The 15,267-nt window shown below is 40.5% G+C and overlaps 1 protein-coding gene across 2 annotated transcripts in view; it reads right to left on the bottom strand.

Moving 5' to 3' along the window:
* Positions 1-15,267, bottom strand: part of COL4A6 (collagen type IV alpha 6 chain) — a 133,082-nt gene that overhangs the window by 37,462 nt on the left and 80,353 nt on the right. For both annotated transcript variants that reach the window (XM_054075522.1, XM_054075523.1), the window contains 9 exons: positions 13,444-13,578; positions 12,281-12,325; positions 6,592-6,708; positions 4,564-4,632; positions 3,115-3,150; positions 2,597-2,659; positions 1,946-1,981; positions 1,769-1,810; positions 807-899 (listed from right to left, as the gene is read on the bottom strand). In XM_054075522.1, the coding sequence (XP_053931497.1) occupies positions 807-899; positions 1,769-1,810; positions 1,946-1,981; positions 2,597-2,659; positions 3,115-3,150; positions 4,564-4,632; positions 6,592-6,708; positions 12,281-12,325; positions 13,444-13,578 (636 nt within the window). The remainder of the gene's footprint in view (positions 1-806; positions 900-1,768; positions 1,811-1,945; positions 1,982-2,596; positions 2,660-3,114; positions 3,151-4,563; positions 4,633-6,591; positions 6,709-12,280; positions 12,326-13,443; positions 13,579-15,267) is intronic.

Below are 15,267 nucleotides of genomic sequence, written 5' to 3'. Positions count from 1 at the left end.
TGTCCTCCACTGCTAGACGTCAAAATAGAAGCATTTCACATCACCATCTAGGGAACCGGAACATGTGCAGTACAGTACTTCATGGAAAGCAGGAAAATAACACACAAAGAGACAGCATAATGTTTTCACAATGCTGCTTACAATTCAACATTGAGCCAAAAGGAATGGCATTTGTTTGAATCTCACCTCATGCTAATGTAACTCTACCAAGTAAGACAGTATCCCTCGTGACTCACACAGGGGCTTAGGCAAGCTCAGACTGGGCTCCCAAACCAGCCTATATAGGTCCCAGATTAATTCAGTATGCCTAAATTTCATGCCTGCAGAGAATCCTTAAGTCAAGATCCAGGCGGCTTTTCTCAAATCAGTGATGAGCTAAACAGGTGTCTCAGTAAATGCCAGAACAGCAAAGTAAAGGAGAGGTATCTCATTATTACAGAGCAGTGTGCACCACAGCCGAAGTAAGAGCTGGAGTTTTTATTTGTTTTTCTGAAAGGTTTTGGGTTTTTTTGCTTTGGTTGATGCAATTTCACAGGTCCAACAGAAGTACATTACAGCTTATTTGTTTTTAGGATTAATGATGAAAACCTTTAAATAGATTTCTCCTTCTGAGAGGTATGCATTCTCCAGTGCTCCACAACAGTCTGAGCTAAGAATATTTCTATTCAATAGATACCTGGCAATAAACTAGTACAGAACATTATTTTGATTTGGAAATACAATAGTCATCACTGTCCGGTAATTTCAATCAGCCTTGAAAAAAGGTGCATGGGGAAGGGGAGGGGTTGTATATTGATTTTACAGACCTTTTCTCCTTGCTTCCCTTTTGGAAATCCCATGAATTCCAGTATTCCAGTGGATGGTGGGGGACCTGGAGGGCCAGGCAGCCCGACATCGCCCTGTTGATAAAAGACGAAGCTATTAACCTAGGCTAAACATGATTGATTTCCTATGGAAATGCCTTGCAAATTAGAAAAAATCCACTCTAATTATATTCCAAATACACAGCAACTGTGCGCCTGAATGCAGGCACAGGAGTTTGGTTATGGAAGTCAAAGGATCAGATTGAAAATTAAGATGAATGAAATGCATCAAATCTGTTTCAGAAGAGTTGTGGATATAAAACACATCAAGAAACATAATGCTGAGCTCTTGAATCAAAAGCAAAACACTCCAGAAAAAAATTGGGTACAAACATGAAAGAAATGAAGACAAGAAAATATTAGAAACTCTTAGAAATAATTTTAACAGCATCAGAGTCAAGTCTCAGATTGAGAACTCTGAGAAGCCCCATTATGCTGGTGTAAAAACTCACACGTGCCGCCAAACATCCATTTAGGATAGTGAGACTATAAATTACACAGCAGTTGACCCAAAGAAAGTAAAAAAGAATGAAGTCAGTAAAACAATTCAATACAAGAGATGAGGGTCCAAAGAAATTGAAAAGCAGACATCCAGAAGATGTCTAAGGACCTCATATCTTGATCGACATGAAAATACTGCACTGAACTGAAAACTCGCCCTCCTCATCCAGAAAAGTTCCCGCCTTTTTTTGTGTACCACCAGACAAGGAATCAGCAGGATTTCTTAGCATTTGGACTGTCAATCCAATACTTTAAATACTATATACTTGGACTGTCAATCAGTCCAAGAGAAGAAAAGAAATGGAAAAGTAGAAAATGGCAGAACCTAGCCTCTTTCTAGAGGATCAAGCTATGATGGAACACTAGTTTCATGCTCTTCGCATAATAGAACAAGTTTTACCTACCTTTTCTCCTTTCTCTCCTTGAAAGCCTAATCCCATGTTTCCCTAGGAGAGGAAAAAAACCAATGATAAATGAATAATAAAACAGCAGCAGCAGCATCACTATCATCTAGGCCTACGGCACCACTAGAAAAGCCAACAATAGTGGGCAGAAAGAAGATAGGAAAGGTAGGTACTTACTTTTGGACCTGGAGGCCCTGGGGGACCCATCGGACCCTACATGTGAACAAGATCAAGATTTTATTTCTTTTGAATTAATTAGGATGAACCCAATTGGAGCAATGCTGGGATCTGCAGTGGTACCTGAACTTTAATTTCTTGCCCCCAAAGCAAAAGTAACTGATACATATGATTTTCAAGTCTTCACATCTATAACAGACAGCATAGCCCTTTGGCACTACGGTTACTTCAGAGCAAACCAGCTTGAACACAACAAACGCAGTTCATTTCTACCACTGCCCAATGGAAGTTCTCTTGTAGTATCTTGAAAAAACAGCTCTTTAGCATATTTCATGATGACAAAGGCTCCAAATGTGCAGAGGTCAGCATATTCCCTCTAGTCCGGAGAAGAGGAAGCAGACAGCCCTCTACGTCTTTGCTGGAGCCCTCACTGATGACTGCTGCTCTGAACATTGCCCCAGAGAGGACCCTCTTCTCTTGTGATTAGATTAAACTATCTAAGTTCAAGTATCCTATAAGTCAGCTGTGCTCAGTCCTTTTAGACGCACACACATTTCTGCTCATTGCCATGACACAAATACAGACAATGAGGGAAAACTACCAATATTTCGAACTGTTCTGTCTATGAGTGTGAGAGCTGAGGTCTCTTACCTGCAAACCTGGCAATCCTATAGGGCCTGCAGGACCTATTGGACCTGGGAAACCTTTTGGACCCTGTAAGAAGAACATAAGGCAAATATAGAATGCGTTTCACTTCCCCCATCAATCCTCAACAGAAGACAAAGGGAGGCTCAGGAAAGATTAAGTAATAAACCCTAATTAAGTATGCCAATTTAAAAACTACAGCAATCCATATTATATTACTAGATATTACAAATCCATACATATTGCTATCAATTACTAGATATTTTGAAAATCACAGTTACAGAGTTCAAGGGTAGAAGGGAGTTTGATTTGAAAAAGGAAAAACAGAAAAGCAAAAATCCGACTTCCTCTACTTCATTGTGGATCCACTCATACCATTACAAAGCTAAAATTGCTCATACTATTGGTATCACGCGTGTAAGTACATGGTCCACTAATGTGAAAAGTGTCCTTGAGGACCAATAAGAAAAGATTAACTATTTAATATTCTTTAAAATCATTATTTGCCAAATTAAATAACTTACAGAAATTCCATCCAATCCAGGAAGACCATTTTCTCCCTAAAAATTACAAACACACAAGTAAAAATAATATGACATCACTGCAATAAACTATAAGGAATGTTAAGTTTTGTATAAATAGAAATATCTGCTGTTAGTTAATATTAGAACATGTGTAAATGAGAAAATATTTTGACACCTGTGCTTCCACTGGATAATGGAGATAAATGAACTGGATAATGAAGAGATTCCAAATCTCCAGAGAAATTACAAACATTTTATTTATGGGTAACAAGAGAAAGTGAAGTGGCATGAAAGAAGGTGTATTAATTGTAAAAATACTCTATAAACATACTATAAAAACTTTCATTACAAACCCACTATAAAATATGAAAAAGCATATCATTTTTACATAAAATTATCTGTATTTCCCATAAATACTGAAGTAAATAAATAAAGATCTATTTAACTTTTACTGACTTATCAGTGTATATAATGTGGGTAGAATTTCAGAACAGTCAGTAACTTTGACCAACAAAGTCAATCTGAGGCGTCTGACATGACAGAATTAAGTTTCTTAATATTTTCAATATTTAGTGAAGAATAAGGCTGCTAAATATTGCTAAATTCAGTACCACAGGAGGTACTGAATCTTTTGCAGATTTTTCTCAAACCTCACACTCCTGACAAAAATCAAACTCATGGTAAGTTGATGGGTTTTTGTTTCCAATCAACGAAGAACTAAATGTCCTACATGAGTATATACAAGATCCTATTCATTCTTCTGAATGATGAACTGAAATTGTTTATCCACAGTTTGTGTTTTCTGTACAGGAAACAAACCTACAGACAGGATTATAGACATTTCAGGGTGAGGTCCTTTCAAAATAAAGTAAAATCCTGCCTGCAGAGCGGCAAAGGACAGAATACCATGAGTAGGATAAGATATTCATCTATTTAAACTCAGAATACGACTGAGCACTTACTAGCACCTCCCCAGCACAAAAACCACCGGGAGGCAGCTGGGATCTCACCTTAGGAATTTTAATATGCACGTGCAAGTTTCCTGAGCTGTTATTTCAACAGACCTGGCACAGGCAAAGATGTCAGTCACAGGAAAGTTCTGAGTGCAGGTGAAGGATCCCTCCTTTGCTACATCTGCATCTAGAAACACATCTGCTACCTCAGATAAGTCAGAAGCTTATAAAAATTTCCTCTCATCCATGGTTTGACACCACCAATGGTGCTAGCTTGCTAGAACAAGATCTCTGCAAAGACCAAGCAGTTCCAAGTTCTGAGAGTATTCTGTGTTGTAATTAATGAAGTCGTAAGTCTTCTTCCCATTCAGACATATCCAGGATATCCATGTCTAACATCATGAACAATCTAACCTACAGAATCAAGCCCTACAACCTGTAAGACATCAATGTATTTCTCTTTTTGCATTTTCTCCCATGTGATGACAAGTCTTACCTTCATTCCTTTAAGACTGCCTTGAGCAAAAACAGGTTCTCCTTTAAGGCCTTTTGGGCCAGGACGACCCTGATTTAAAGAAAAAAAAAAGTAAAAAAAAAAATCTGAAAAAATACTGATTACTGATTTAGTTTTGGAAGAATTAATTTTCAGCATAATGAACAAGACAAATTCCTGGCTCCAGTAAACTGCAGAAGTACCACTTCAGCTATATCGAAGAAGCTGTGGTATTACAAGAACTAAGACTTCCTGGGACTTTAGAAAAACAAGGTTCTTCAAATATTTTCTCTGGTATTTTCCTGTTTATCTCAGATTTCCCTTTTATTTTAGGCCTTTGACAACTTTTAAGATCTTATTTGAATCTGTTTGACATGGTGTAACACTCCTATTCATACACGTTTCAATGCCATGCAGAGGGACCTTGACAGGCTTGAGAGCTGAGCCTATGCAAACCTCATGAAGTTCAACAAGATCCTGGACCTGACTAGGGGCAATCCCAAACGTGTATTTGGACTCGGTGATGAGGAGATTGAGAGCAGCCTGGAGGAGACGGACTTAGGGGTATCGGTAGATGAAAAACTGAATACGAGACAGTAATGTGCACTCACAGCCCAGAAAACCAATCATATCCTGGGCTGCATCAAAAGAAGTGTGGCTAGCAGGTTAAGGGAAGCTCTAGGGCCCCAAGCATAAGACAGACACGGACCTGTTGGAGCGAGTCAAGAGAAGGCTCCAGGGAAACCTTAGAGCCGCCTTCCATACTGAAAAGGGCTCCAGGAAAGCTGGGGAGGGGCTTTTTATCAGGGAGTGCGCGGATAAGACAAGGAGTAATGGTTTTAAGCTTAAAGAAGGGGGATTTAGACTAGATAGTAGAAAGAAATTCTTTACTATGAGGATGGTGAGACACTGGAAGAGGTTGCCCAGAGAAGTTGTGGGTGGCCTCTCCCTGGAAGTGCTGGATGAAGCTTTGAGCAACCGGATCCAGCGGGAGGGGTCCCTGCCCACGGCAGGGGATTTGGAACTGGATGGGCAGAGTGAACAAATCTTCTTAAAAAGCTGCCATTATAATTCTAGATTCACCCTATGTATTTTAGTCTTGATCATCCCATCCAATTTATCTGGGGTGATTTAATTTAATTGCCAGTCTGAGAGGGGTTGGCTAATCAAAGCAGCTTTCCTTGCCGAAAATGTAATCCTACAAACATTACAAATCAGAAATTTGAGCAGCAAGTATGAGTAAATCAGTTACTTTAGAAAGCAGCACTTTAATTTGATCTTATTCCTTCAGTATTTTTCAACATCATATGAATTTCAAGTCTGGATTGCGTGTAAAGATGTCTTAGCACATTTTAGAAAACGCCGAAAGAAATGGCATTAATTATATCCACCAGCTGTATTTTCTTCCTCTTCTCCACGTATATGTGCAAAAGAGTTCTATTACATGTATGATTAGCCATACCTTGTGTTTCCAAGATCAGTCTTTGAATGTGAACAAATATTCTAATATTTGTCAAATATCAAGTCAAATATTTTTCGCTTACAGTTCAAAACCAACCACATACTTTTATAAAAGACTATGATTCCCCAAAGATCTAAGAGAGCATCAGTGTGACTGAAGCTTTTGGCTACCTACCCTAAGACCTGCATGAAAGCATCCAATAGTTCATGCATAGACTTGAAGACGTGATAACATCTTTTCCTGAATCAGCATCCACTAACTTGAAATGTGCCAGGTGGAAGGTGTGTGACACTTCATGGTTCTTAAAAACTATCATGGTTTCTGCTGAGTTAGCTTGAACGCAGCTATGACAGTGGTATAACTTGGTGCAGGAGCATACTGAATTCACAGGATCTTAACTTTATTCTCAGAGTGGAATTTCAATAAAATTATACTGAGCTCTAACTGCTAATAAACTTAGGGTTCTTAGAGTTCTTCCTAAGTACTTGGGAGTTACTTTTCTATCAACAGCATGAAAAGTAAATCCTGGCTTAGTGACCACAAAACACCATATTCGAGTTGGGACGTACAGGCAGTCCGGGTAGGCCAGGAAACCCATCTGATCCAGAAACACCAGGACTCCCAATGGTACCGTTGCAACCATCGAGGCCAGGCAGACCTCTAGGTCCAGCTTGTCCAGGGTGACCCTATGTAAAGGGAAAAAAAAACTGAGAATGACTAACAAGATGCATCATTTTATTAGCAATACTGTCCCCAGAAAACAGATATCTTCCAAACGGCAACACAAAATGAAAGAAATGCACAACTCCCACTCAAGTTCAGCGTATGGCAGACTGCAACAGAACTAGCTTCTTTGGCCAGCATTGTTTATCTTCCCCAAAGCTTAAATTCTAGAACACTGGCTGCATTCATTTAATTATCTTATTTTTCCAAGGGATAATTTTCTGAAGTACATAACTCATGCATGAGTAGGTCCCAAAGAGCAATGCTCATCCCACAGCAGTCTGAAATATACAGCACATAACAGGGTGTAGAACAGCACGCAAGGGTGCACCTGACACCAGGAATGGAAGTTACTCATGTAAAAAAACAAGGTCAGAGGCAGACTCAGCAACACCAAGCATTTATAATCCCAATCTGCTTAAAGTTTCAGTGACTTTCTTCCTCTCTAGTGTGGATTCTTTCCTTTAATAGCTCAACAGATGTTACAGCTCCAGCATCAAGCCACTCAAACAAAACAGCTTTTCTTCTTATATTAAACTTAGAACCTTATGCAAAGCAATGGGGAGGAAGACCTAATTAAGCTAACAGCATTTAAAAGAAAGTATTTATAATGGTCAATTATTAATCAAGCAGAGTAGAATGCAACTGTACCTAATTCTGGTTTCACACTTCAGCATAGTGATGCACAGCAGATCAAAGTTTGAGACTGCAGTTACTTTTTCTATAGTGTCATATGGGTATACGTAAAAAAAAAAACCCACAGAAGGGCAGAACTTTCAGTCACACTGCCCAGGTATCAAGCAGCTCCTTCTCCTATTATCCTTTTCATAGAAACGCATTTTGTAGCTCCTAGACATTTTTTTTGTGGCAGGAAGAAAACTGAAACTTATGAAGATAGAATCAGTAACTGATGGTTCTCTCTCTCTCTTCTGTATACTCTGATACTGACTCATCCCAAAAGTACTTTTGATCCCAAAGATTCATCCTTAAGATATGGCATTAAACAAGTTATGACTCACATTAGGAAAGTAAAAAAAAACCAACAAAAAACCCCGAAACATGGATAAAACGGAGATAAAGCAGAACATTAACAATCCTTCATGCCTGACACTTAAAATAAAACCCATTTGTGTTGCTAAAGGTCTTCCCAGTCCAAGCCAATAGCATATGCTCTGACCAAACTCAATGAGAACTTTTCAGTAATCTAAAGCCTTTTATCTATGGATCTTAAAATGCCTTGCAAAAATGTGGGAATGCTATAATCTTGATTTTACGGATGAGAAGTTGGGGACACACAGTAGCAAAGTGACTTTCCCAAGGATGCAGAGCAACTTAGGCCATAATTACATAAATACCCGAGGTGATTACCAGTCCCAGCTGCTGCCAGGAGGGCCGACGCATACACCTGCTTACTCACACCTACCTCTTCCCTGTGCTGGCATAAGCATAGGCAGAATAGGCAAGTTGGAGCAGAAAGCCCAGGCAGCGGAGAAATAACTGTTCTGGTTTTTAATGGCAGTAATCTTCAGTCAGATGGGTTCCTTGGTCCACCTAACTTGGCAACTGTGCAACTTGTGCCAACAAAGTGGAGAGAAGGGGAAGGAGCCCAGATCTGCTCTCTGTCAGTCAATAAGGTGCAAACTGGACGAATGCAAAGTGTATGCAAAATGAATACAGGATGAAGGCACCCAGACAAGTATAAATCTCAGATTAAACCAGGCCTTAGGACATGGAATGAAGTAATCCCAAAGTCTTAGCATGAGGCACCACTGCAGGCATAGCACCAGCTGCCCTGATGAATTAAGTCTGTTTGTCAAAACACCCACGTGTGGTATGCAAGCAGGGACCTGCCAGGGCCTGGTAAAGCAACAGAAGGCTGAGGCACCAATCTACTGCCACTTACATTTGTCCCTTAGGAATTATTGCATTTTGTTCCCAAAGCTGGAACAAATCAGTGGTAACCTACCCTCCTGCATCTATGCAGGATGTCACAGCCAAGAGCAGCAAGTCTCTTGGGACAGGAGACAAGGGTGCAACTTGGTCTCAGGACAAGATGTGACTACAAAGGGAGGCCAGAGTGGTCAATGTCTACCAGGTCTGTCACTTTGTTTACACCATCAACAAAACCAGAAACTGTGTGGGACAAGTGCACACGCATCTGGTTACAACATAAGGTGACCAGCTGCAGGGTTTAGTGAAGCTGAACGGCCAACATCTGCCCCTCGGAGCTAAAGAACAGGGAGCTACGCTGCTGAGCTGTTAGTGCTGGTCAAGAGCCAGCCCATGGCAGGCAGCTGGCTAGCGGCCTCATGTCTTGGGAAACACTTTGGGTGAGATCTCCTAACTCTTGGCCCAACACAGTCTGTAAGTGGCTCAAAGAATTTTGATATCCTCTTAACATATGAGGAGGGCTCACAAAGCACAGTGATTTCTTATGCCTATTATATAAATCTGTGGCCCTTACACCTCATCCTATGGCAACAATGTCTTAAATGAACCTTTTCCCCGGGGATTTAAAATACTGATTTAAAGAGCTGTTTTGATCTGAGAAAAACAGTGCTTAATTGTTTCACTGCTCTCACCTCCTCTAATTCCTGTTTTGGCAGATGTGCCAGTTCGGCACAAGCACCTCAACTGACTAAAGCAGAAGACTGTTAGAGGCTTTACTTATACAAGGCAGGGTGACTAGTTTACAGACCGAAGTTAAAGCACAAGGTGAAGAGATCACTTGTGCTCTCTGTTCTCACAAAAGGAGACATTCCCTGTGAGGCAGATAAGGAAATTTGAACTGTTCATCTAGGTCCTTCCTTTATCTGACTCTTGCTTGTACACTAACATTGTTATCCCGAGGGGCCTCTTTTCTAAATCAAACAGTATAAAGGCAATCCCAACAGGAGAGCTCAACAAATATTTAAAAGCAGGGAAAAAACCGCAATTAAGGGGCAACACAAAACTAATTGAATAAGCAGTTTCAGGGATCACTATGGCAAATTGGCCTTTTTACAGCCATTGCCAAATGCTGGTGTTTTCTCTGGCAGGGTCACAAAATGGACAATTTTGACTCTCCATGTAGCTCTAGCTTTCATGGTATAGATAAGGGCTCACTTCTCATCGAAATACTTCCTTCTAGAACTCCATAGACAGTTTGTGAAAAGCTACATACATCTATCTCTCTGCTTCAGTTCCTGCAAAGGCCAGAGGTGCCCTTGAGTATTGTCCTATGGGAAAAAACAAACTTCCCAAGTAGGGCTAAGGATTTGAGGCTTTCTTCCAGAGCGTGACACAGAAAGGCTAGCAATAAACGCATGTAGCCGCTGTATTTACAAGGTTAAAGAGATTAGTCAGGCCAGCTGCAACAACACAATTTACTTGCCACCAGCATTCCCCAAGGGAACTCTGTGGAACACCACTTCCCTTAAGGTCAATAGTGGGATTCCCCTCTGAACCACAGCCTTGCAGTCCTTCGGCCATGGCCATCACTAAAATATACCTCCCCACGCTAACATATCTACAAAGAATCTCTTTTCATATTTAGATGTTAATTCTTGAGCAGAAACGTCAATGTCTTTTTACTTCTCTCTTACGCGCATCAGCACATGCACACTTTTTCTCCATTGCTCTGCATTTCACAGATCCATTTAATGGGCATATGCGCATATAAATTTCAAAACAAACCTAAACTACTCCCTATCCTGAAATGCAACTGGTAAAGATATAAGTATTTTCTCAAGCAGCATTAGTTGCCATTTTTACCCTAGAATGGAAGTATTCTCTATGTCTCAATGGCTAAAATGTAAACAATATAAAGTAGTTTCCCCTTGCCCTTTTTCTGTCCTGCAGTTGTGACTCAGAAGAGTCATAGTGGTGAGCATTCTGCTGTTTATGAGCAGAAAAATCTGTCTCCCACTCCCCCACCTGCAGAATACTTTAAAGCACACAGAGTAGATCTGCATTACTGGAGGCTTTAAATACTTTCACTTACTTCTCCTACTCTTTCCTTGGAATGCTCATCACTGCCAACTACCTGTTGCTGTATTTCTGCCTCCCCTCATTGTTGGGAATCCCCTTTCTACAAAGCCTCATCAGAAAAAATACCCTGAGAACAGCATGTTCCCACAGTGTGTTCAATTAAATTAAGTATTATGGGAACAGCTTGTTCTCTTCAGTGCTAGAGAGCTGGCTGGTGGGAAAAGAAAAAAATAGCAGCAAGGGAGTAGAGCAGGAGAGAAAACAGGAGAGGATGAGCTGAGGAGGAGAGAAGGACCAGGGCCAGGAAGGAACTGGAATCGAGCAAGCTCATTTACAGGGCCAACTGTGTATTTTTATCCACTCTATCAAAACAATTCAGTTTCTGATAGGAAGTTAGAAAGCATAGCTAAATTGTTGGAGCTCTTGGGGAGCTGAAGAAGTAGGGAAGGTGAGGAAGAGCATGAGTATAGTCTGAAGGCACAAGGGTAATGAAGATGGAAAAACGCCATCAAGAAAAGAAAAAGAATTCTAGTAACAGAAGGAGAAAGCACGTTGAGCTGAGTAGTATAGAGAGAGCAAGGAAATTTGGGGCAACCTCTAAAATTGCCCAGCTAAAACTCCCCTGAGGTAAAGAGTCCATAAGACATCTTTGCAAAAGTCACCAGAGAATACCAAAGCAAAAGAAAACTGGTCAAAAGGCTCTAGGCCAAATAATACAGAATTATTTCTGTAGTAAGGGAAACAGTTGTCAGTAGTGTTACATTTTTAAAGAATGAAAGAAACAAACAAAAATATTCCTGATGGTCAGTCAGGGAAAGTGGTTGCCTCCCCCTACCTGAAACAAAAAAGTGGTTACCCACCCCCTGTAAAACCCAGCAATTCTCTCTCCCCTGTCTTAAGTTTCTGAAAGGCTCAGATCTAAACCAGAACTAGCACACAGTGGGACAGCAAGGATCCTCTGGAAGACCTCAGCTCTATTCACTGTTTCCATCCACATCATAGAAAAAGAAGATTGAGGGAGACCTGGTAACAGTTATCATATGCAAGAAAGCTACTAGAAAGTAAAAGCGAACAATCTACTCTCTGTGCCCATGTTAATTAAGATGACAACTAAGAGGTTTAAGCTGCAGAATGACTGAGACGTTAAAGTCTCCATCATTACAAGGTTTTAAGAATTGGTTAGGAAACACATACTGCTGATCATGCCTGTTTGAACGTCTGAAGTCTTTCGCAATTCCATAAGTCGATGGATACAGGGTTCACCAGAGCTGTGCTGAGAGAACGTGGCGCTGAAAGAAAAGCTTATCATTGAGGCAGTGGATCCCACGTAACTCAGGGTCAACTCCTCTTATGTATCAACTTCCTATCACTCCATAATAGGATCTACACCTCTTATGAAAGAGCATAGGATCACCAGGTAGTTTAATAAACACTGTCACTTCCCTCTGGAGAGAAGCAAGCACTTGCAAGATACACTGCGTCCGAGCTAGGACAGTTCTATCAGGCTTAAACATTTTCAGTTCTGACTAACATTCTGGTGACTGACGTTTACATATGCAAACTTACTGGGATCCCATTGATGCCTTGAAATCCCGGAACTCCCATTGGGCCCTGAAGGAAAAGAGTACATGTTTTATTTTACTTCATCTAACTGTGTATTTCAGTTACCTGTGAGATACTTTTCACTCCAACATTTTCAGTCTTGGATTTTAGCTTTCAAAACCAAAATGAGAAAACTGCCTCATGCAGATTCTCTCTGACCGCAGGGGTCAGTGAAGACAGGAATTGCTCATCTGGGCTTGACTGGATGCCAAATGAGTGTTTCAGGAATGTTTTATCAGGCAATTTAAAGTAAAAATATAATCCACTACCACACATCTGGGGAAAACTAGATGCCAGGAAAATAAACAATCCTGTATAAGCTTAACTCTCAGTGTCATACTTGACCTTCCAAGAATTTTAACAGGACTTATGGGTTTTTATGTCTGTACTTAGATAGCCTCACCCAGAGTTATGCAGCCCACTGTATTAACTTCAGACCACACCTGGCTCAGTTGCAAGTACGACTTTGTGGGTTCTACTGGATAGTAGCAAACCAGATTGTGTAAGCAGAATATCCAGCAAATAGCTCTTGCTTTGAAAAGGTAAAGCATATTGTTTCCACAAACGATAGAGAGATAGAATCTTATTGCACGTTGGTATTGCCTAAGTGTTTCAATGGATAAAAATAGCAGCTCTGGAGTAAATTCTTGCACATTGCATTCATTGATACCCATACCTTATGGGTTATTCCAAATAATATGACGTAGTTTAAAAAATAACTTTGCCCCTACAAAACTGAATTGCAGATTCCATTTAGTACCCATTCCTTTTGCTCTTCTGGACACCAACTCAGGATCTTCTACACAGGAACCAGCTCCAGCTCTCTCTGAACATAGTGTGAGTAGCACTCATCTTTCCTGGGACATGTGAAGTGAAAGACTACTTGCAACAGCAATACGCATTTGCCTAGGGTTCTTCTACCAGGATGGCTGCAATGTTCAGCAGCTTTAAGAACTATACTCTCATTCAGAAATAAAAGCAGGGGATTATCTAAAGACACTAATGCAATGCTGTTGTGTTCTTACCCTTGGGCAGATGGTCCAAGATTATCTTTATTCATTCAAAAATATATACAAGGTCATAGATCTCTTGCAGAGACAGAAAAGAAAAGTCACTGTTCAGCCTACCTTTTCACCTTTCTGTCCAGCTGGTCCAGGGTGGCCCACTGCTCCTCTCTCACCTTTTGGTCCTGGTAAACCTTCTGGGCCAGTAATTCCAGGTGCGCCTATCGGTCCTTGAAGTCCAACTGGTCCTGGTCGACCCTAAGAGACAACAAAAAATAAGTCAATGCACCATATTCACAAAGTCCCTTGCAATTACTCTATCCAACTCAATCTTTAATGCAATTCGGTATCAATCAAGACGGTGAGAACATCCGTAAGTTTCCCCTGCACATTCTCAATGTTTTTAGAGGTTATTCCAGGTAAGTAATGAGTAAGAAATCTCCCCCTTTTCCTAGAAAATTTATTATTACCCATGTTGCTGTAGGAAGGAAGAGGGGAAGGCAACTGTTTTGAGATCAAACTGGCTGCTTCTGCTTGAGTCTGCACCAAATGCAACAAGATCTTACTAATGCTTTACATCAAGCACAAAAAAAGATAACACAACATGCAAAAGGTGCACACTGCAGAGTATTTGAGACTAGTACAATGGTTGGCACACAACTGGGACTGATTCCACTGCTTTCCTGGTTACCTTATACTCAGGGTTTTTGATTTCTCCAGAACAACAAAAAAAAAGGCTGCAATAACTGAGCATTGCCCGAAGATGGCAGGCTTTTCTACAGCTGCACAGATTCATTTGTGCCAGATAAAACATTGTTATACCAACTATGTGGATGGGCAGAGTAGTCTGGTACTCGTTTCTGAAACAAGCCAATGTTTAACAACTTTTGCTGTTGGTACTCTGACTTATCAGTCCCAGAAGCTGCCTCTTAGCAGCTGAACACTTAATGCAGAGCTTTATGTTAACATTTCTGTACTTCTCATCTTCTTGAGAGAGTCCGAAAGAGATCAATAGTGTTTAAGATCCCAAAGTACCAGCAGAAAATGGCAGTTTAGCGCTTTACCGGCAAGACAGTCAATAGATTACACGAAGTTATCATTGCAAAGAATCAAGCCTTACATTAAAAGATACAGAATGAAGGAAGAAGTTAAAATAAATCGTCCTCCTTCCAATTCTCCTCTCCACTCACATCCATGGTAGCCACTTCCCCTCTATTTCCCTAACTACTTAAAACAGCAGAAGGAATGCAGCTCCCTGCTGCAAGTGTTTTAGTAATCTCAGCTGGAGACATACAAAGTCCTGACTCTGCGCCTTGGCAGGTAAAAGACCTTACAGTTAATTTAAAAATACATCTCTACATTTTAATAATCAAGCAATGTGAAACAAACTCTAATTGATTTTAGAATTTTTTTTTTTCAGGATCATTTTTAGTACCTGTTCAGGTTAAAACATTTCGTCCCATATTCTACGTTTCTTCACTATTGGAGCAGATTTCTTTTAAAGGGCAGCAGTTCCTCTCTGTCACTCTTTCTGTTGTGATTGTTTCATCCTGGCCTTTAAACTGAGGTCAAGTGCATGTTTTATATTTCCTACCTTTTCTGTCTAGACACTATGCATACTGTGCCCTTACACAGAGGCACAGCCTTACATCTGAAAAGGCTTATCTGTTGATTATTCTTGGCTTTCTACACTCTGGGCTAATTATCAATAGAATCCTTTATATTGGGAACCATATGATCATAATATTAATCCCCAAATCTTCAGGGGTCCTTGGCAACCGTACACAAGAAGAAACACGTTAAGAAAATCACATGCTTTGCTCTCACTTTCAGCCTCAGCTTCAACTTTTTCATTTCCCATGGTCACAAGCTATTCAGAGTCTCTCAGGCAACATCTGCATTTACAAGACATGGGTTGTGGACTGTTTGCCTGAAGGCAATACAGCA

Source organism: Cuculus canorus, chromosome 10 (assembly GCF_017976375.1).
Source record: "Cuculus canorus isolate bCucCan1 chromosome 10, bCucCan1.pri, whole genome shotgun sequence".
Lineage (NCBI taxonomy): Eukaryota > Metazoa > Chordata > Aves > Cuculiformes > Cuculidae > Cuculus > Cuculus canorus.
Note: the sequence above shows the minus strand (reverse complement) of the source record. Positions and strands in the feature narration are given on the sequence as shown.